Consider the following 15,744-nt stretch of genomic DNA (forward strand, 5'->3'; position numbering starts at 1 on the left):
AAATTAACCAAATCAACCACCGAGGGTTAGTTTTTTTAATTATTTTTATTTTGAAATTTTTGCATTATTATAGGTTTCATATTGAAATTGATGATAAGTATATGTGTGTTTCAATAATAGATTAACCATTTCACTTAGATTGCTTATTATATTCATTCGATTGCTGCCAATACTGCTAAACTGTTTAGTCTTTAACCCTATGAAGTTAGTATTTGTCTTTGTTTTTTCTTTTGGTTGAAGTAATGCAATCCATTCAAGTTTCTTTCAATTTTAGTATTTGAAACCGAGAATGACTATCGCAATGCAATTCTGTCGTTGTGATTTTCATTTCGCGTTACGATTCTTGCATTGCGATAGTCAAATTCGCGTTGCGATAGTCATTTTCGTGTTGCGATTTTCATTTTCGTGTTGCGATTTAAAGTTTCAGAAACTATTCTTCTTCTGCAAATTGAAACTTGAATGAATTGCATTACTTCAACCAAAAAACAAATACTAAATTCACAGTGTTGCAAATTTAAGTTTGAAGAATAAACTACTACTCTTTATGTTTATTGTTCATATCTTCACAGTGTAGTTTTTGTATATATGATTCATACATTAATATATGAATAATTTTTTATTTATACATCTAATATAATATACATTTATATAAATATATTTTTATTCGTTGTGTCTGTGCCTTGAACTCTTTCTTCAAGCCTATATTACCTTAAATTGAAGTATTTTAGAATTTAGAGTTTAGAATAAAATTGAATTACTTTGGAAATTGGGGTTTAGAATGAAATTGATGACTGTTTTGCAAGTTTTAAAAGTTGGGGGACCGAAATTCAAGTGACTGAAAAGTTCAATGACCGTTTATATAATTTATCCTAATTTTCTAACTGTGGTTTAAGTTGAGGGACCATATTGCAAACGGAATAAATGTTAGGGGACTGTATTGCAAGTTTTAAATGTTAGGGGACCTAAATGCAAGTTTTAAAAATGTTCAGTGACCATTACTATACTTTACCCTTAACTAATTAAGTATATTTGCATCCATTATAATGATATATATATGCAAAAACAATAATTGATCTTATATGAGAACTTGAATCCAACTAGCATTACACGTGTAGCACTGTAGGTAGTCTCTCGCATTACACGTCAACACGTAATTTACCAACTTGCAGGTCGGGACGGCGCCAGGACTTTGGCTCCACCATAATGGAATAATTGGGTTTAGCCCCTTCAATGTTTCCGAAATTATATGTTGATATTATAGTAAAATTACACTTTGACTTCCTTAAAAGTTAATAATTTAAATTTAACTCCTCCATACATATTTCAGGTTAGCGCTGCTAACCGGCCCATGTTAACACAACCAAAAGACTACTGGAATTGTCAACTCTGAACCATAAATAAGCATAATTATAAAATTACTCATAACATCCAATTAAATATATATTTTATTTTAATCAAAATAATTATTATTTATTTAAAATAAAATATTAAAATTAAAATACTCTAAAAAATAGAAACTAATATAAGTTAAGATTATTTGTTAGAAAATAACCTCAGTGGCCAAAAATGCCTTATAATATACGATTTTAACCAACTTTTTTTGGATTTGCCAAAATGACCAAATGCGAATACGTAAATCGCAATGCGAATCTGACTACGCAATGCGATTATATAGCGCCATTCGTATCCAACGCATTTTTTTTCAAATTCCAAACACGAATATATTAATATATCGGAACACTGAACCGTCCACAGTATATCCCGTAATCGCAACTCATAACCTAAAACCCTAAATCACAATTCAGTCTCATCTCCATCTCTCACTCTCTAAGGCGACATCCGTCCCCATCTCCGACGAAATCAGTCCCCATCGCCGACGATATCAATTTCCATCTCCGGCGAAATCATTCACGGTCAGAAATGGAAAATTAACCAAATCAACCACCGAGGGTTAGTTTTTTTAATTATTTTTATTTTGAAATTTTTGCATTATTATTAGGTTTTTCATATTGAAATTGATGATAAGTATACTGGTGTTTTCAATAATAGATTAACCATTTCACTTAGATTGCTTATTATATTCATTCGATTGCTGCAAATACTGCTAAACTGTTTAGTCTTTAACCCTATGAAGTTAGTATTTGTCTTTGTTTTGTCTTTTGGTTGAAGTAATGCAATCCATTCAAGTTTCTTTCAATTTTAGTATTTGAAACCGAGAATGACTATCGCAATGCAATTCTGTCGTTGTGATTTTCATTTCGCGTTGCGATTCTTGCGTTGCGATAGTCAAATTCGCGTTGCGATAGTCATTTTCGTGTTGCGATTTTCATTTTCGTGTTGCGATTTAAAGTTTCAGAAACTATTCTTCTTCTGCAAATTGAAACTTGAATGAATTGCATTACTTCAACCAAAAAACAAATACTAAATTCACAGTGTTGCAAATTTAAGTTTGAAGAATAACTACTACTCTTTATGTTATTGTTCATATCTTCACAGTGTAGTTTTTTGTATATATAAGTTGGTATGTTTATTGTTTTTGCAGAACTTTTATTCGGCTCAATTGACCTTAAGAAATAAAGTAAGCCTAGCCAAACAATTGCGTCGAAGCTTTCACCTGCACAAAGAAAAATATTTGAGGATACTTTCTTCGGGCCATGGCTGAAAGTACAACATCCGGGTGGAGATGCTATATTGACCCATCTATTTCTTCAAACCATGACTAGCGATCTACCAGAGACTATACAACGTCGTGATGAAGAGATATGGTTTGATTTTCCACCGGCGTATACGTGTTTTGGGCGGGAGGAGTTTTGCTTAATCACTGGTCTACGCTTCGGACATGATGATGTAGATAGGTACACTAGACATATTACCCGCCTATCATGGTTTTCCCGGGTTTTTCCTGAGCTGTCAACGGAGAAGTCGAATTTACACGGGGAAGACTTGACAAGATTATTGAATAAGAAAGATGGTTTTACTCGGATGGATGACGTCGATGTTGTCCGAGTATGCCTTCTAATACTTTTGCAAGCTGACTTTTTAGGCAGAGAGGCCCGAAAACCTATTCCTAATGATCTAATTAAATTGGTAGAGGACCTAAATGCATGGAACATATTTCTGTGGGGTTCGTATCTATGGAGAGATACATGGAATAAGTTGTCGTCTGCCTTTAATGATCGGAAAAGTTTGCGTGGCGATGGTTCCAAATACACTTTGTCAGGCTTTATTTGGGCCTTTAAGGTAATAATTTTTATATAATGTTTCCAAAATTATAATTAATTCTTTAACAATTACTAATGTTTGTTATTATATTGTTTGTAGATTTGGATATTTGAGGCCTTTCCCGCCATGCAGACATATGCATTAAAAACTTCTAATGATATTCCTAGGGCTATTTCCTGGAAGAGGAAAAGGTTCTTGCAGCAATGGGAAGATTTACTACCGTATACTACAAAAATGTAAGTTAACACAAATACTACCATATGTTTATAAACAAGTTATTACTAGTACATGTTTAACTTTGTTTGAGCTTTTATATTGTTAGGAGGCCAACACTCCATTACAGAGGCTGACACCCACGGAAGCTGAGCTTGCCACTGATTGGTGGCAAGCTAGTAAGATTTTTTTTGATGGCACGGATGATGAGCAGCCACCACTTCGAGAGCCATCATCTCACCCAGAGCCATCACCTGATCGACCCGAATATACACCTCTACAACGAGAGTCATCACCTATTCTGTCACATCATCGAGCCTCTTCTCCACCATCACCTCATGATAGGCACCGGCAAAGATGCCATGATTTTATCTCTCTGTTCTCCACCTCTACCTCCACCTCCACGGGATGAGTTAGGGGAGTTACGTAATGAGGTCAATGTCTTGCGTGAGGAGTTGGTACTTTACGCGATGACAATGGTGCATGGCGTGTTGAGGTGTACTTTATGTGGTGAGGTAGCAGCTCTACGTGAGATTGTAGCATCGTTACAGAACGAGGTTCATACTCTACGCAACGAGGTAAGTTTAATATTTTTCATATTTAACTTGATGATAAATTTACTCGTAATTTCACTTAGATTGCTTAGTAAATTCATTCGGTTGCTGCCAATACTGTTTAACTGTTTATTCTTTAACCCTGTGAAGTTAGTATTTGTTTTTGGTTGTCTTTTGGTTGAATTAATGCAATCCATTCAAGTTTCAATTTGTAGAAGAAGAATAGTTTACTATCGCAATACGAAAATGACTATCGCAACGCAAAAATGACTATCGCAACGAGAGAATCGCAATGCGAAATGAAAATCGCAACAACAAAATCGCAATGCGAAAATGACTATCTCAATGCGAAAATGACTATCGCAATGAAAGAATCGCAATGCGAAATTGCAATAGTCAAATTCGCATTGCGATAGTCATTTTCGCGTTGCGATTTTCTTGTTGCGATTTTCATTTCGCATTGCGATTCTCTCGTTGCGATAGTCATTTTCGCGTTGCGATAGTCATTTTCGCGTTGCGATTTTAAGTTTCAGATTCTATTATTCTTCTGCAAATTGAAACTTGAATGAATTGCATTACTTTAACCAAAAGACAAATACTAATTTCACAGTGTTGAAAATTTAAGTTTCAAGAATAAACTACTACTCTTTATGTTGTTATTGAACCTGCACTAAACCTATATGTTGTCCTTTTAAATGTTTATATAAGTGCTTACTTCTGGAATGTTATCTGATGCATTTTGTGAACAATGATATAATAATGACTTGGGTGAATACCGTGCAAGTTTGAAATATATTTGTCTTTGTTTTCACTGTTTAATATCATGTCTGTTTATTTACTGATTTATGTATTAATTTATTTTTAGCGGCCCGCTAAGGTGGATGCTCTACGTCGGGTTTTTCTTGCAAGACGGAGTTCACGCATCAGACGGCGTGCACGTGCCATTACGTCTCCGTTCACCCCAATAGTGCGAAGAATCCATAAGAAAAAGCCCGACTCACCTGTCATCGTTTAAGAGGCCTCCCCTATCGTTCAACAGGCCCCTATCATCCCTCAAGAGTCCTCTCCCACCGTTCAAGAGGCCACTGTCATCGTTGAAGAGGTCCCTCCCAACATTCTAGAGCCCGATTCACACGGCGTAATATATCGAATTATTGAGAAGCCCCCTCACATGCCGGACATGATGGATGACTGTTGGCTTTCGTATAAGTTACCGGCCAGTACCATTCCGGCAGATAAAGTGGAGAGGAAACAACTACTGGAAACAATTCTGGATAATACCCTTTGGGCTAAGACCGCGGTTGATTTTTATCTACATGAGCGGAGCCAAGGGTGTTACGCTGACATATACAAACTAAACGATGATATGCATTTGTTGATTGAACGGTCTTGGTGGGGTGTATTATTAGGGGTTGAAGACAACGGCTATTTCGATGGGCGGGTAAGTCTTATATTTCTTCTTATATTTCAGTTTGATTAATTGTTTTTAAAATTTATGTAATTCACTAATATATGTCTTTTTTTGTAAAACAGCATATTGATGCATGGGTGACACGTCTTCTAATTGTAAGGAAATTAAAGAAAAATATAAAAAAACGCGATATACAATTATGCCGACGTCTTTTCAAGTAGTTCACTTGAAGAATCAACGACATGAATCATATGTTGGCTAATGGACAAGCTAAACTTTATCCTGCATGGTGGGAGGTCGATAAGGTTAGTATATTTGTTTAAATATTTAAAGGTGTTCATAAATAAGTGCGCAATTTGAATTATTACATTTCGATGCAGGTGTTTATCCCTGTTTTGGACCGTACTCATTGGCTTCTCGTCGAGCTTTAGCTCCCATCCCTAAAGACAATAGTATATGACAGCATGATAAATTACATTTCATTGTCTGATTTGAGAGATATTATTAAGGGATGGAGCTCTCATTTGGCTAAATTCTTGGATGCAATTAATTATTGGACTAAGTCTGGAAACAAGAAGCCAAAGAAGTTCAATGTTACAGTTATCAGAGACGAGACCGCGCCACAACAAACGAAGGAAGCCAGAGGGGATTGTGGTTCTCTCGTATGCATGTGCTTGGAGCATTTGACGACAGGAAATACACATTTTCTACCTCCCACCGATAGAGATAGAGGTGCAGTAGGCTTATGGTTTCAGCATTTTATGGCTAGAGCGATATATGCGAGACGCTGCCTACCTGCATCCGCGTTATGAAAGTGTCCATAAACAATTTGTAAGTCAAATGCAAGTGTTGTTAAACATATATACTCTTTTTGGTTTGAAAATGTTTGGTTAAGTAGCTAGAATTCAATAATTTGTTGTTTGTAGGTTTTAGATGTGTAGAAAGTGTTGTTGATTCAATGTTTGGTTTCTGCAGGTTAATCATGAAGTGAGCTGCGTGAAATGGATGTATGGGTGCAAAAGTTGATTTCATTATTATTTTTTGATTGTTTAATTGATTTGTAAATGTTGATTTGTTTAATTGATGTGTACATAATATTTGTGCTTGTTTAATTGATTGAAATGTAATAGTTGATTTGTTGATTTTCATTTTCGCATTGCAATTCACTCGTTGCGATTTTCATTTTGCATTGCGATTCTCTCGTTGCGATAGTCATTTCCGCATTGCGATAGTCAATTCCGCGTTGCGATAGTCATTTCCGTGTTGCGATAGTCATATTCGCGTTGCGATTTCCGCGTTGCGATAGTCAAATGAATGTCTAATAAGTGATAACAACTGAACATATCATAGCAATGTTCAAACTCAAGTTACTAATACATGCCTAACTGAAAATGTTAAAAGTTCACACATAATATACACATAATAAAACGTTTGCATTTAAAAATCACCTAAGTTAACAGACTCAAAAGGTGAAGCCGGTTGTGATTGGGATTTTGATGAGTATCCATATTTTGGTAGAGGAAAAGATGATTGTGATGGCACTGGTGATCCACATGTCAACCTTGTATGACCACTTTTCTTGCACCGACTACATGTCGATCTCTTCTTCTCTTCACCCTTAGACGGTATACGATCGTGACTTTTTGGTCGGCCAGGTAGCCTTCTGTCCATGGCTGGTGGCAAAACTGTTTGTAAGTCATCTGGTATGTCCCACTCAGAAGGATGTGGAATAGGGTAGACAATCTCGCCATAAGTCTGTCGATATACTTCTGTAGTGTATCAATCCATAGCGTATGCGCTTGAATCATCTTGGTTTAAATGAAGAGAAACTTTTATAACATGGCTACACTGATAACCAGATGTTTGCCATTTCATACAACTACACGTCTTTGTATTTAGATCGACAAGCCCATTTAAGTTATTATCCAGTACTTCAAACAAAGTGTTTGAACATGGTTCAACTCTCCATGACGTTGACTTCACAACACGTTTCGTTATCTTTTTTTCAGTCCATGGTATAACATGATGTTCCAATGTTCCTGTAAATTTAAATAAATAATACTTAGTAAAATATATGATAAGTTATGAATTTAAAGAAATAATACCTGTATGGTTTCTTTTCTTGTAGTACCACTGTTGAATAGAGGCTCGAAAAAACTCCATTAACATAGTAATGGGTAATTTTCGGGAATGACGACTTAGAGCGTTAATTGATTCTGCACTATTAGACGTCATGAAACCTTATCTTGCTCCAAGTTGATGTACTCTTGACCATCTTTCAAACCCGACATCTTCTAGTGTTTGAGCACACTGAGGCAAAACACGTCTTAAACAGTTTATATGCTTATTAAAAACTACTTCCCGATAAGCTTTTACAGCCTTCCAGTATGTCCATTTGTGATTTTTTATACCAGCAGACCTTGATTTTAGATTTCTATACAAATGAACACCACAAAGTCCATGAAAAGCATCTGGGAAACACCTTCTAACAGCGTTGTCAATTGAGTTTGCCCTATCGGATATGATTGTCAGATTGCTAATAGGACCTATACAATCCCTAAGATGCCCAATAAATCATGTCCATAAATCAGAGGTTTCAGATTTGCCAACCCCATAAGCTATTGGCAGTATCCCATTGTTAGCATCCATAGCTACTGCTAATAAGTTTACTCCAAGGTATCGACCTTTTAAATGTGCTCCGTCAACTATAATAACTGGGCGCATGCAATTAATAAATGAACGAATCTACAAAAACATATACACAAGAAATATAATCATTTAAATGTGAAATGCATGTAACTAACAAAAATGAGTCAACAAAATTATATTGATTTACTAACCGCAGCACCAATGGCGATAAACAGCAACTCAAAGCGTCCATCTCTATCTGTTTTGATATGAGTTACCGACCCAGGATTTTTCAGCTTTAAATTATGACAATAAGCCGGCAGTTGGGCAAACGATGCTTCTGGCGACCCCCTCAACAATTCCAAGGCATAACATTTGGCTCTCCAAGCTTGAGAATATGAGATACTAATCTTGAACCGAGCATTCATGTCAGTCATAATTTCATGTCCCCGATATACACTGCCATTCAAAAACATTAACTCAGCCAGAAAACCACCAAACACCTTTTTGTTTGCCTGTCTATAGTGAGGAAAAACTTGAGTTCTTGAAAATGTATGTTTATCAATAAAAGTCCTAACTTGAAACATTTCGCAATCTTTTATCCTCTTTGCAATCATACGCCACGTACAGTTTTTGTCAATCATACACCTTGTTTCGAAACGATCTTTGCTTGATTTGTTAACTTTTAGTTGATAGCCATCTTCCACACATTTCGTATACAAAGCTATCTTCAAGTCTTCCTTTGTATTAAAACAATCATCTTTCTTGATACGAATAATTTTTGTGTAACAATCAACTGCTATCTTTACCAACTCTTCTTCTGGTATTTGAAGTAATTTTGGCATATTCTAGTTATACTCCCGTGGCATTTTCTTCGGGGACTTTTCTTTGGGGATTTCTTCTTCTTCTTTTTCTTCTTCAGTGTTATATGAATTACAGAATGGATGTTCAACATGTTCATTTACAGTCGTAACTTCCTCCTCATTATCATCAACATCTTCCTCGGCAACGGCTGTTTCATCATCAAAATTCGGGTATTGACCAATATCAAAATCATCACACGCAGGGTCTGTTTCTTCTTCTGAAAAATCATCAAAATCCGAGTATTGACCAAGATCAAAGTTCGGGTATTGACCAAGATCAAATTTCGAATACTGACTAGTACTCAATATTTTTTTTTGGCTCATCATCGTCTAACTGGTCAATACGAAAACCGGAATTTGGTGCTGAAAGTTGATTGGGATTTGGATTAGGGAAATGTTGTGGGTTTTGAGATTGTGTTTGATATTGGAAATGTGGTGAAACAATATTTGCTTGATGATGAAATTGTGGTGGAATCATTAAATTTTAAGCACCATAAACTGAGGTTAAAAACTTAGTTGATTACTACCCGCTACTGACCCAACTTCACTACTTCTAGGTTCAACAACATACAATGTAACATCATCACTTGAAACACTAATGTAAGCAATGAATCGTTCAACATCTTCATTGTCGGTTAACAAATAAACTTTACCATTTCTCTGATAAGATAGCTTAAATCCACTTAGGGGCTCTAAATTCAATTTATTTGCAACACGTAACATTAGAGTTTCATAAGTTAACTTTTTTAATGACAGTTTTAGTTGAAGATTCATGGGTAAAGGCATATATTGTAAAACACCATGAACATTCTCCCATGACCCTCCAAAACACAAATCTATCCAAACATGATCAAGATTAGATGATTTCATTATTATAAATTAATTTACTAAACAAACGAGCTGCGAAACTAAAACCTGTTGTCGGATGGGGAAGGATGTCGTTGGATATAGGAACGAATGTCGCAGGAGAGAGTGATAGATGTAGATGAAATGAGTTGCGATTTAGGGATTTAGGTTATAAGTTGCTGCTGCTGCGTAGTTATATACCCAAAACATTTGTGTTGCGAAACTAAAACCTGTTGCGAATTCAGAAATCGAGTTACAAATTTGAAATTCAGTATTGCGATAGTCATAATCTCGTTGCGATTTACGTAATCGCATTGCGATTTTCCAAATTCGCGTTGCGAATTAGGAAAATCGCAACGCGAATTTGGAAAATCGTAATGCGATAGTCAGAATCGCGTTGCGAATCTGTAAACTGATTTGCGATACCGGAGATCGCATTACGAATTATCGATCGCATTGCGATTTAGTTGGTCATTTTGACAAATCCAAAAAAAAAATTGATTAAAATCGTATATTATAAGGCATTTTTTGTCACTGTGGTTATTTTCTCTTATAAAAATATTCAGAAAGCAGACAGTGATGATTTATACTTGAAAAATCACAATTGGGAAGCAAGTGACCAAATAACAATATCTCCACATCCATGGTAGAAAGAAAATAAGGTCTATAAAGATAAATTATAGGCGAGGACTGTGAATAAAATAGATGCCTTACAAAGAATATATCTATAGCTCAACTAAATCATATTATTGGGAGTCTAATTCTCCAATTGACGAATATGAATTTAGAGGTTCTTGATTTGAATATGGATATACTGTATCTATTATGGAACTTTCCTTGTCAGCTCCAATGGTAGGAAGAATAACACCACTTTCGGCAACGGATCGGTCATCTTGAACTGCTGTTAGAGGAATACCAGAGCTTTTTCTGGCAAACTAATACCTTCTCCTTGGTTACGCCGTATTCTGTGTCTTCTTTGTGGCAGCTCCACCTCAATCCCTTTGCAATGTTGCCAATTGCGTCGACGAAATAGCTGGATTCCCGGATTAATGCGTACCCCTTAGGTCGCAGGATTCGGTCCATCTCCAAGAGGACATACTTCATATCACACCTGGTAAAACCAACAATGTTTTGAACCCAGAACCAAGTGCAAAATGCAAAGAATTCATTAAAAGTAGCATTGAATAGAAGGGCGCCCGATGTCTACCTGTGGCTCTCAGCGGTGAAGAGGCCGTCAAGGTGAAGGAGGTCATATGTCCGAGGATAAGTTGAAAATGCTTCGCACCTGGAAAAGATGTGCAATAGATTATACACCGTGAAGAACATCAAAAGAACGATCATTTCACGGTCTCAAAGCTACGGGGTAATGCAAGCCTAGGATTCATATTTCATATAAGTGCATTTGAAATTACCAATCATGATAAGATCCAATAAGTCCCCGATCATAGACCACAGGAAGTGTGTTGGCAGCATAGGAAGAGACAACGTTCATGACCCATAAGGGATCGTCGATAACAGCTGCAGCAAAACCTCCGTAAGCTGTATTCATGTCCATAACGTTTCGTATCTCATTGGTCCCAAGTGCAGGAAGCAACTTCTTGTAGTGCTTGGCTCGCACCTTCCACTTGCTGTCATCATGCTTTAAAGCACTGGCACTCCCACCTGGAATATTCGAGATGCGTTCAGGAGCAACTTGCAACCTCTCTGGCCACTTTGGCAGGGACCCCAAGGCTGATTTCTTAAGTTCTGGCTTTGGAACAACAATACACGGGCGGAGCGGAGTGTACCATGCTGAATCTGGTTCGAGACTGTCATCACACTTGGGTGGGTAGACATCTCCTGCAAGCTTATTGTAGCAACTATTATCTGAAGATTTCTGCCACACGGCAATATTGTCCTTTTTGGCATACATTTTAAAGCACATTGAACTCAACAAGTCCTGCAACTTCTCATAATCTGATTTCTGCTCTTCAACAGTCGTGTTCCATCCACGCCAGCGGTTTTCATAGTTGACGGGAGGACCAGACAAGACCCAAAAACCACCAGGACGGAGTATGCGATGAACTTCAAGGAGATATATTCCACCTGAGAGTAATTGAAGTCAAATGTTGAAGCATGTGTAGGAGAAAAAAAACAAATCATGGAATAATATGCCTTTAAACTCTCAGGCCATCAAAGGAATTTTATGGAAACAAATTTTAAGCTGAGCAGAAAACGATTATTTACCAAATTCAGTCCATGGGATAAGGCATCTTGAGCAATGAGCCATATCAAATGAACTTGAAGGGAAAGGAAGCCGCTGAGTAGAAATGACACCGAGGATCGCCGGTATTCCACGTTCCAGAGCAAACTGCACCTGAGCTTCATGATTATCTCTCGGTGCAAGTGAAACTGTCAAAACCCCGCGATCTAATAGATCACCTCCCCAACTAGCAACCTGTAAATACAGACAATCAGTTCGTCTCCATAGGTCAATTTTAAATGCAGAAAACAAATGCAACAGAGATACAAACATGTATGGTTCGGGTTTAGAATGAGAAATCAACACTTTGAGAATTGCAACTCACCCCACAGCCAGTGTCGATAGCAGTTCGAACAATACCATCTTTAATTCCAGGGATCAGATCTTGCATCAAATCTACATAGGCACCAACTCCTCTAGGGAACATAGTACCACCACCAGGGAACATGAATTTCTCCCCTTGTTTCCTCAACCAGTTCTGATTAGACTTCTGCTTATTGATCCAATTATACGGCACATTCCTGAAACCATATCAACATGTTAGTAACCATGTAAACTTAAGGCAAAGCGAATCGATCCTCTCAACGGAAATTAGCAAAGCTAGAAACTAGCTATAGTACCTGTACCAACATTGATCGCGGCTCTTTGGCCATCTTATAGGTGGCTTATACTCATCAGGAGGTGGAACCAAGCATAGCTTCCTCTCTAACATCGGAGGACAATGGCGTTCCAAGAATGTAAGCCGATGTGTACCGTACTTCTTCCACATCTGTAACAATCAATACAACACATCAGCACAGCAATCTAACATTAAGCAGCACCAACATTATTAAACGAACAATCATGTTTTACCCTGGGATCAGTGCATGGAGTGTAATCCTGATAATCAGCACTGCATTCCGGGAAAGCGACCGGTTTGATTTGAAGGGGGTTCACGGCAGGTTCCTTTGGAGAAGAAACAGTCTTGGAAACATCCTGCACAATCTTGCCCTCCAATCGGTTTTTCTCGGAACAGAAGACTCCACCAAGATAGAAAGAAAAACCACATAGCACAAGGACAAGTAATGTTGCAGGGACAATCTTGAAAGACTTGTCCGGTTGTACATGATATTTTCCATCTTTAAGCTTCATGGTTTCAGAAAATAAATACTTACTGCAATTCAAATAAAAAACAGAAGGAAAACAAACAAGTAAATGTATCTGGTTTGAACAAATTGTTGTGCAGAAACTTCAAAGAAACCCCATCAAATATGTGACATGAGGTGCACGTAAAACCCAGAAAATTGGCAACCAGCAAAAGATGAAACAAATGTTAGCTTTCTAGTAGAGATATGAGTAATGAGTACAAAACCACACACACTACTTCGAACTGCAATAATCGAATTAAATGTAGATCATGCTAGCAAATCCAGACCATAAAGACAAGACCTCGAAAGCCGTAAAACTAGAGATCTGGTGCCAACTATCACCGACACATAATGCTACGCATGTCACTCTGCCTTTATAGCTTTCACATGATACAAGGACCCAACTCATACAGAGCTTGGCAGAATCATATGGTCCCGTACATTCTACATACTGAGTCAAAAAGGTAATAGGGAAACTATGGATTTCCTACCCAGCATGGAAAAGAAAAAGGGTACCCCAAAACTTTTTTTCTTTAATAATTTCCTTGGCATAGAAGAAAAGATTCAAATGATATCATTGTCAGTGCAGGCCAATAAATGGGTACATTGATCTCATGGACAAAAAAAGCAGATTGCCAATGGGAATCTGCCATTATGCATATCTTGAACTCAAAGAATGCAAAACACCAAGAAAATTGGAGAAGAAGAAGAAGATGAAGGGGGAAAAAAGATTTCTTGTAGTTTCGAGGATAAGGTAAAAACCAAGTCTCATCCACCAGTAAAACAAAAAAGGTCAGATCTTTAGAAGAAAAAACACCCAGAACAAGAAGCATCAAGTACAAAGAAACCATACAATAAAAAAGGCAAACAAAGAGAGAAAGATTTAAGTGCCTTGGGAAATTGTTTGTACCTACAATCACTCTGCCTATCTTGAGTTACAAAAGAAGAAGAAACAAGCGAAAGAGAAATCTGCTTTTGTCAAAGAAGGTGTATGACTTTTGATGCAGAGAATTGCACCCTACGGGATGAAACGAGTCTGTGCTGAAACTTATAAGGAAAACACGCCAATACTGAAAGGGAAAACAGCTCGAACCTTTTTTAAATAAGCGTGGTGTCTTGTGAGGTTTCTAATCTCTTTCTCCCTTTGTTTCTGCCTCTCTGTCTAATCCCCTATTTTTTTACTACTTTTATTATTTTCTTTCTTATAATTCTACTTTTATTCATATACTTTTTTAAAAAATTTCTAAATAAGATTACCAAACTAGAAGATACTAATTATAAAAACAAGTAAATATAATAAAACAATATTTAAATTTATGTGATTTAATATCTAAATATTTATAATTAAAAGTAAAAGAAATTAATATCTTATTGTCTTTAATATAATTTGAATTAAAACATATTTAAGTTAAATTATAAGAAAATGATAATTTAATTTAACTGTTAATTGTGCAAGAATAAGAAATTAAAATATAAATTATTCGTTAATTTTAAAATTTAAGTTAAAATATATTTAAGATATGACACATTATAAAATTTTAAAATAATTTATTTGTGCTAATTTAGTTTTTATATAAGAGAAAATAACTTCAGTGACCGAAAATGCCTTATAATATACGATTTTAACCAACTTTTTTTTGGATTTGCCAAAATGACCAACTAAATCGCAATGCGATCGATAATTCGCAAAGCGATCTCCGGTATCGCAAATCAGTTTCCAGATTCGCAACGCGATTCTGACTATCGCATTGCGATTTTTTAAATTCGCATAGCGATTTTCCGACTATCGCAATGCGAATATGTAAATCGCAATGTGAATATGTAAATCGCAATGCGAATATATAAATCGCAATGCGATTCTGACTATCGCAACGAGATTCTGACTATCGCAACGAGATTCTGACTATCGCAACGCGATTCTGACTGTCGCAACACTGAATTTCAAATTCGCAACAGGTTTTAGTTTCGCAACACAAATGTTTTTGGTATATAACTACGCAGCAGAAGCAACTCATAACCTAAATCCCTAAATCGCAACTCATTCCATCTCCATCTATCACTCTCTCCTGCGACATCGGTTCCTATATCCAACGACATCCTTCCCCATCCGGCAACAGGTTTTAGTTTCGCAGCTCGTTTGTTTAGTAAATTAATTTACAATAATGAAATCATCTAATGTTGATCATGTTTGGATAGATTTGTGTTTTGGAGGGTCATGGGAGAATGTTCATGGTGTTTTACAATATATGCCTTTACCCATGAATCTTCAACTAAAACTGTCATTAAAAAAGTTAACTTATGAAACTCTAATGTTACGTGTTGTAAATAAATTGAATTTAGAGCCCCTAAGTGGATTTAGGCTATCTTATCAGAGAAATGGTAAAGTTTATTTGTTAACCGACAATGAAGATGTTGAACGATTCATTGCTTACATTAGTGTTTCAAGTGATGATGTTACATTGTATGTTGTTGAACCTAGAAGTAGTGAAGTTGGGTCAGTAGCGGGTAGTAATCAACTAAGTTTTTCAACCCCAGTTTATGGTGCTCAAAATTTAATGGTTCCACCACAATTTCATCACCAAGCAAATATTGTTTCACCACATTTCCAATACCAAACACAATCTCAAAACCCACAACA

General features: G+C 36.5%; 1 protein-coding gene across 1 annotated transcript; it reads right to left on the reverse strand.

The window, feature by feature from the left end:
• Positions 1-10,301: 10,301 nt before the first annotated feature.
• Positions 10,302-14,119, reverse strand: LOC120187171 (probable methyltransferase PMT21). Its single transcript, XM_039190953.1, has 8 exons — positions 14,017-14,119; positions 12,832-13,132; positions 12,600-12,748; positions 12,305-12,500; positions 11,964-12,174; positions 11,150-11,822; positions 10,945-11,022; positions 10,302-10,848 (listed from the first exon to the last, which is right to left on the reverse strand). The coding sequence occupies exons 2-8, from the start codon at positions 13,108-13,110 to the stop codon at positions 10,626-10,628; spliced, it is 1,809 nt and encodes a 602-aa protein (XP_039046884.1). The 5' UTR covers positions 13,111-13,132; positions 14,017-14,119; the 3' UTR covers positions 10,302-10,625.
• Positions 14,120-15,744: the final 1,625 nt, after the last annotated feature.

The sequence above is a fragment of the Hibiscus syriacus genome, unplaced genomic scaffold (genome assembly GCF_006381635.1).
Source record: "Hibiscus syriacus cultivar Baekdansim isolate YM2019G1 unplaced genomic scaffold, ASM638163v2 tig00113722_pilon, whole genome shotgun sequence".
NCBI classification, from domain to species: Eukaryota; Viridiplantae; Streptophyta; class Magnoliopsida; order Malvales; family Malvaceae; genus Hibiscus; species Hibiscus syriacus.

Excerpts from the sequence above, each read along its gene's own strand:
- LOC120187171 (XM_039190953.1), bottom strand. The coding sequence starts at position 13,110 with ATGAAGCTTAAAGATGGAAAATATCATGTACAACCGGACAAGTCTTTC. Across the intron at positions 12,175-12,304 it reads CTATCGACACTGGCTGTGGG|GTTGCTAGTTGGGGAGGTGA; the intron begins GTGAGTTGCAAT and ends CTGTATTTACAG. Across the intron at positions 11,023-11,149 it reads ATTGGATCTTATCATGATTG|GTGCGAAGCATTTTCAACTT; the intron begins GTAATTTCAAAT and ends CATCTTTTCCAG.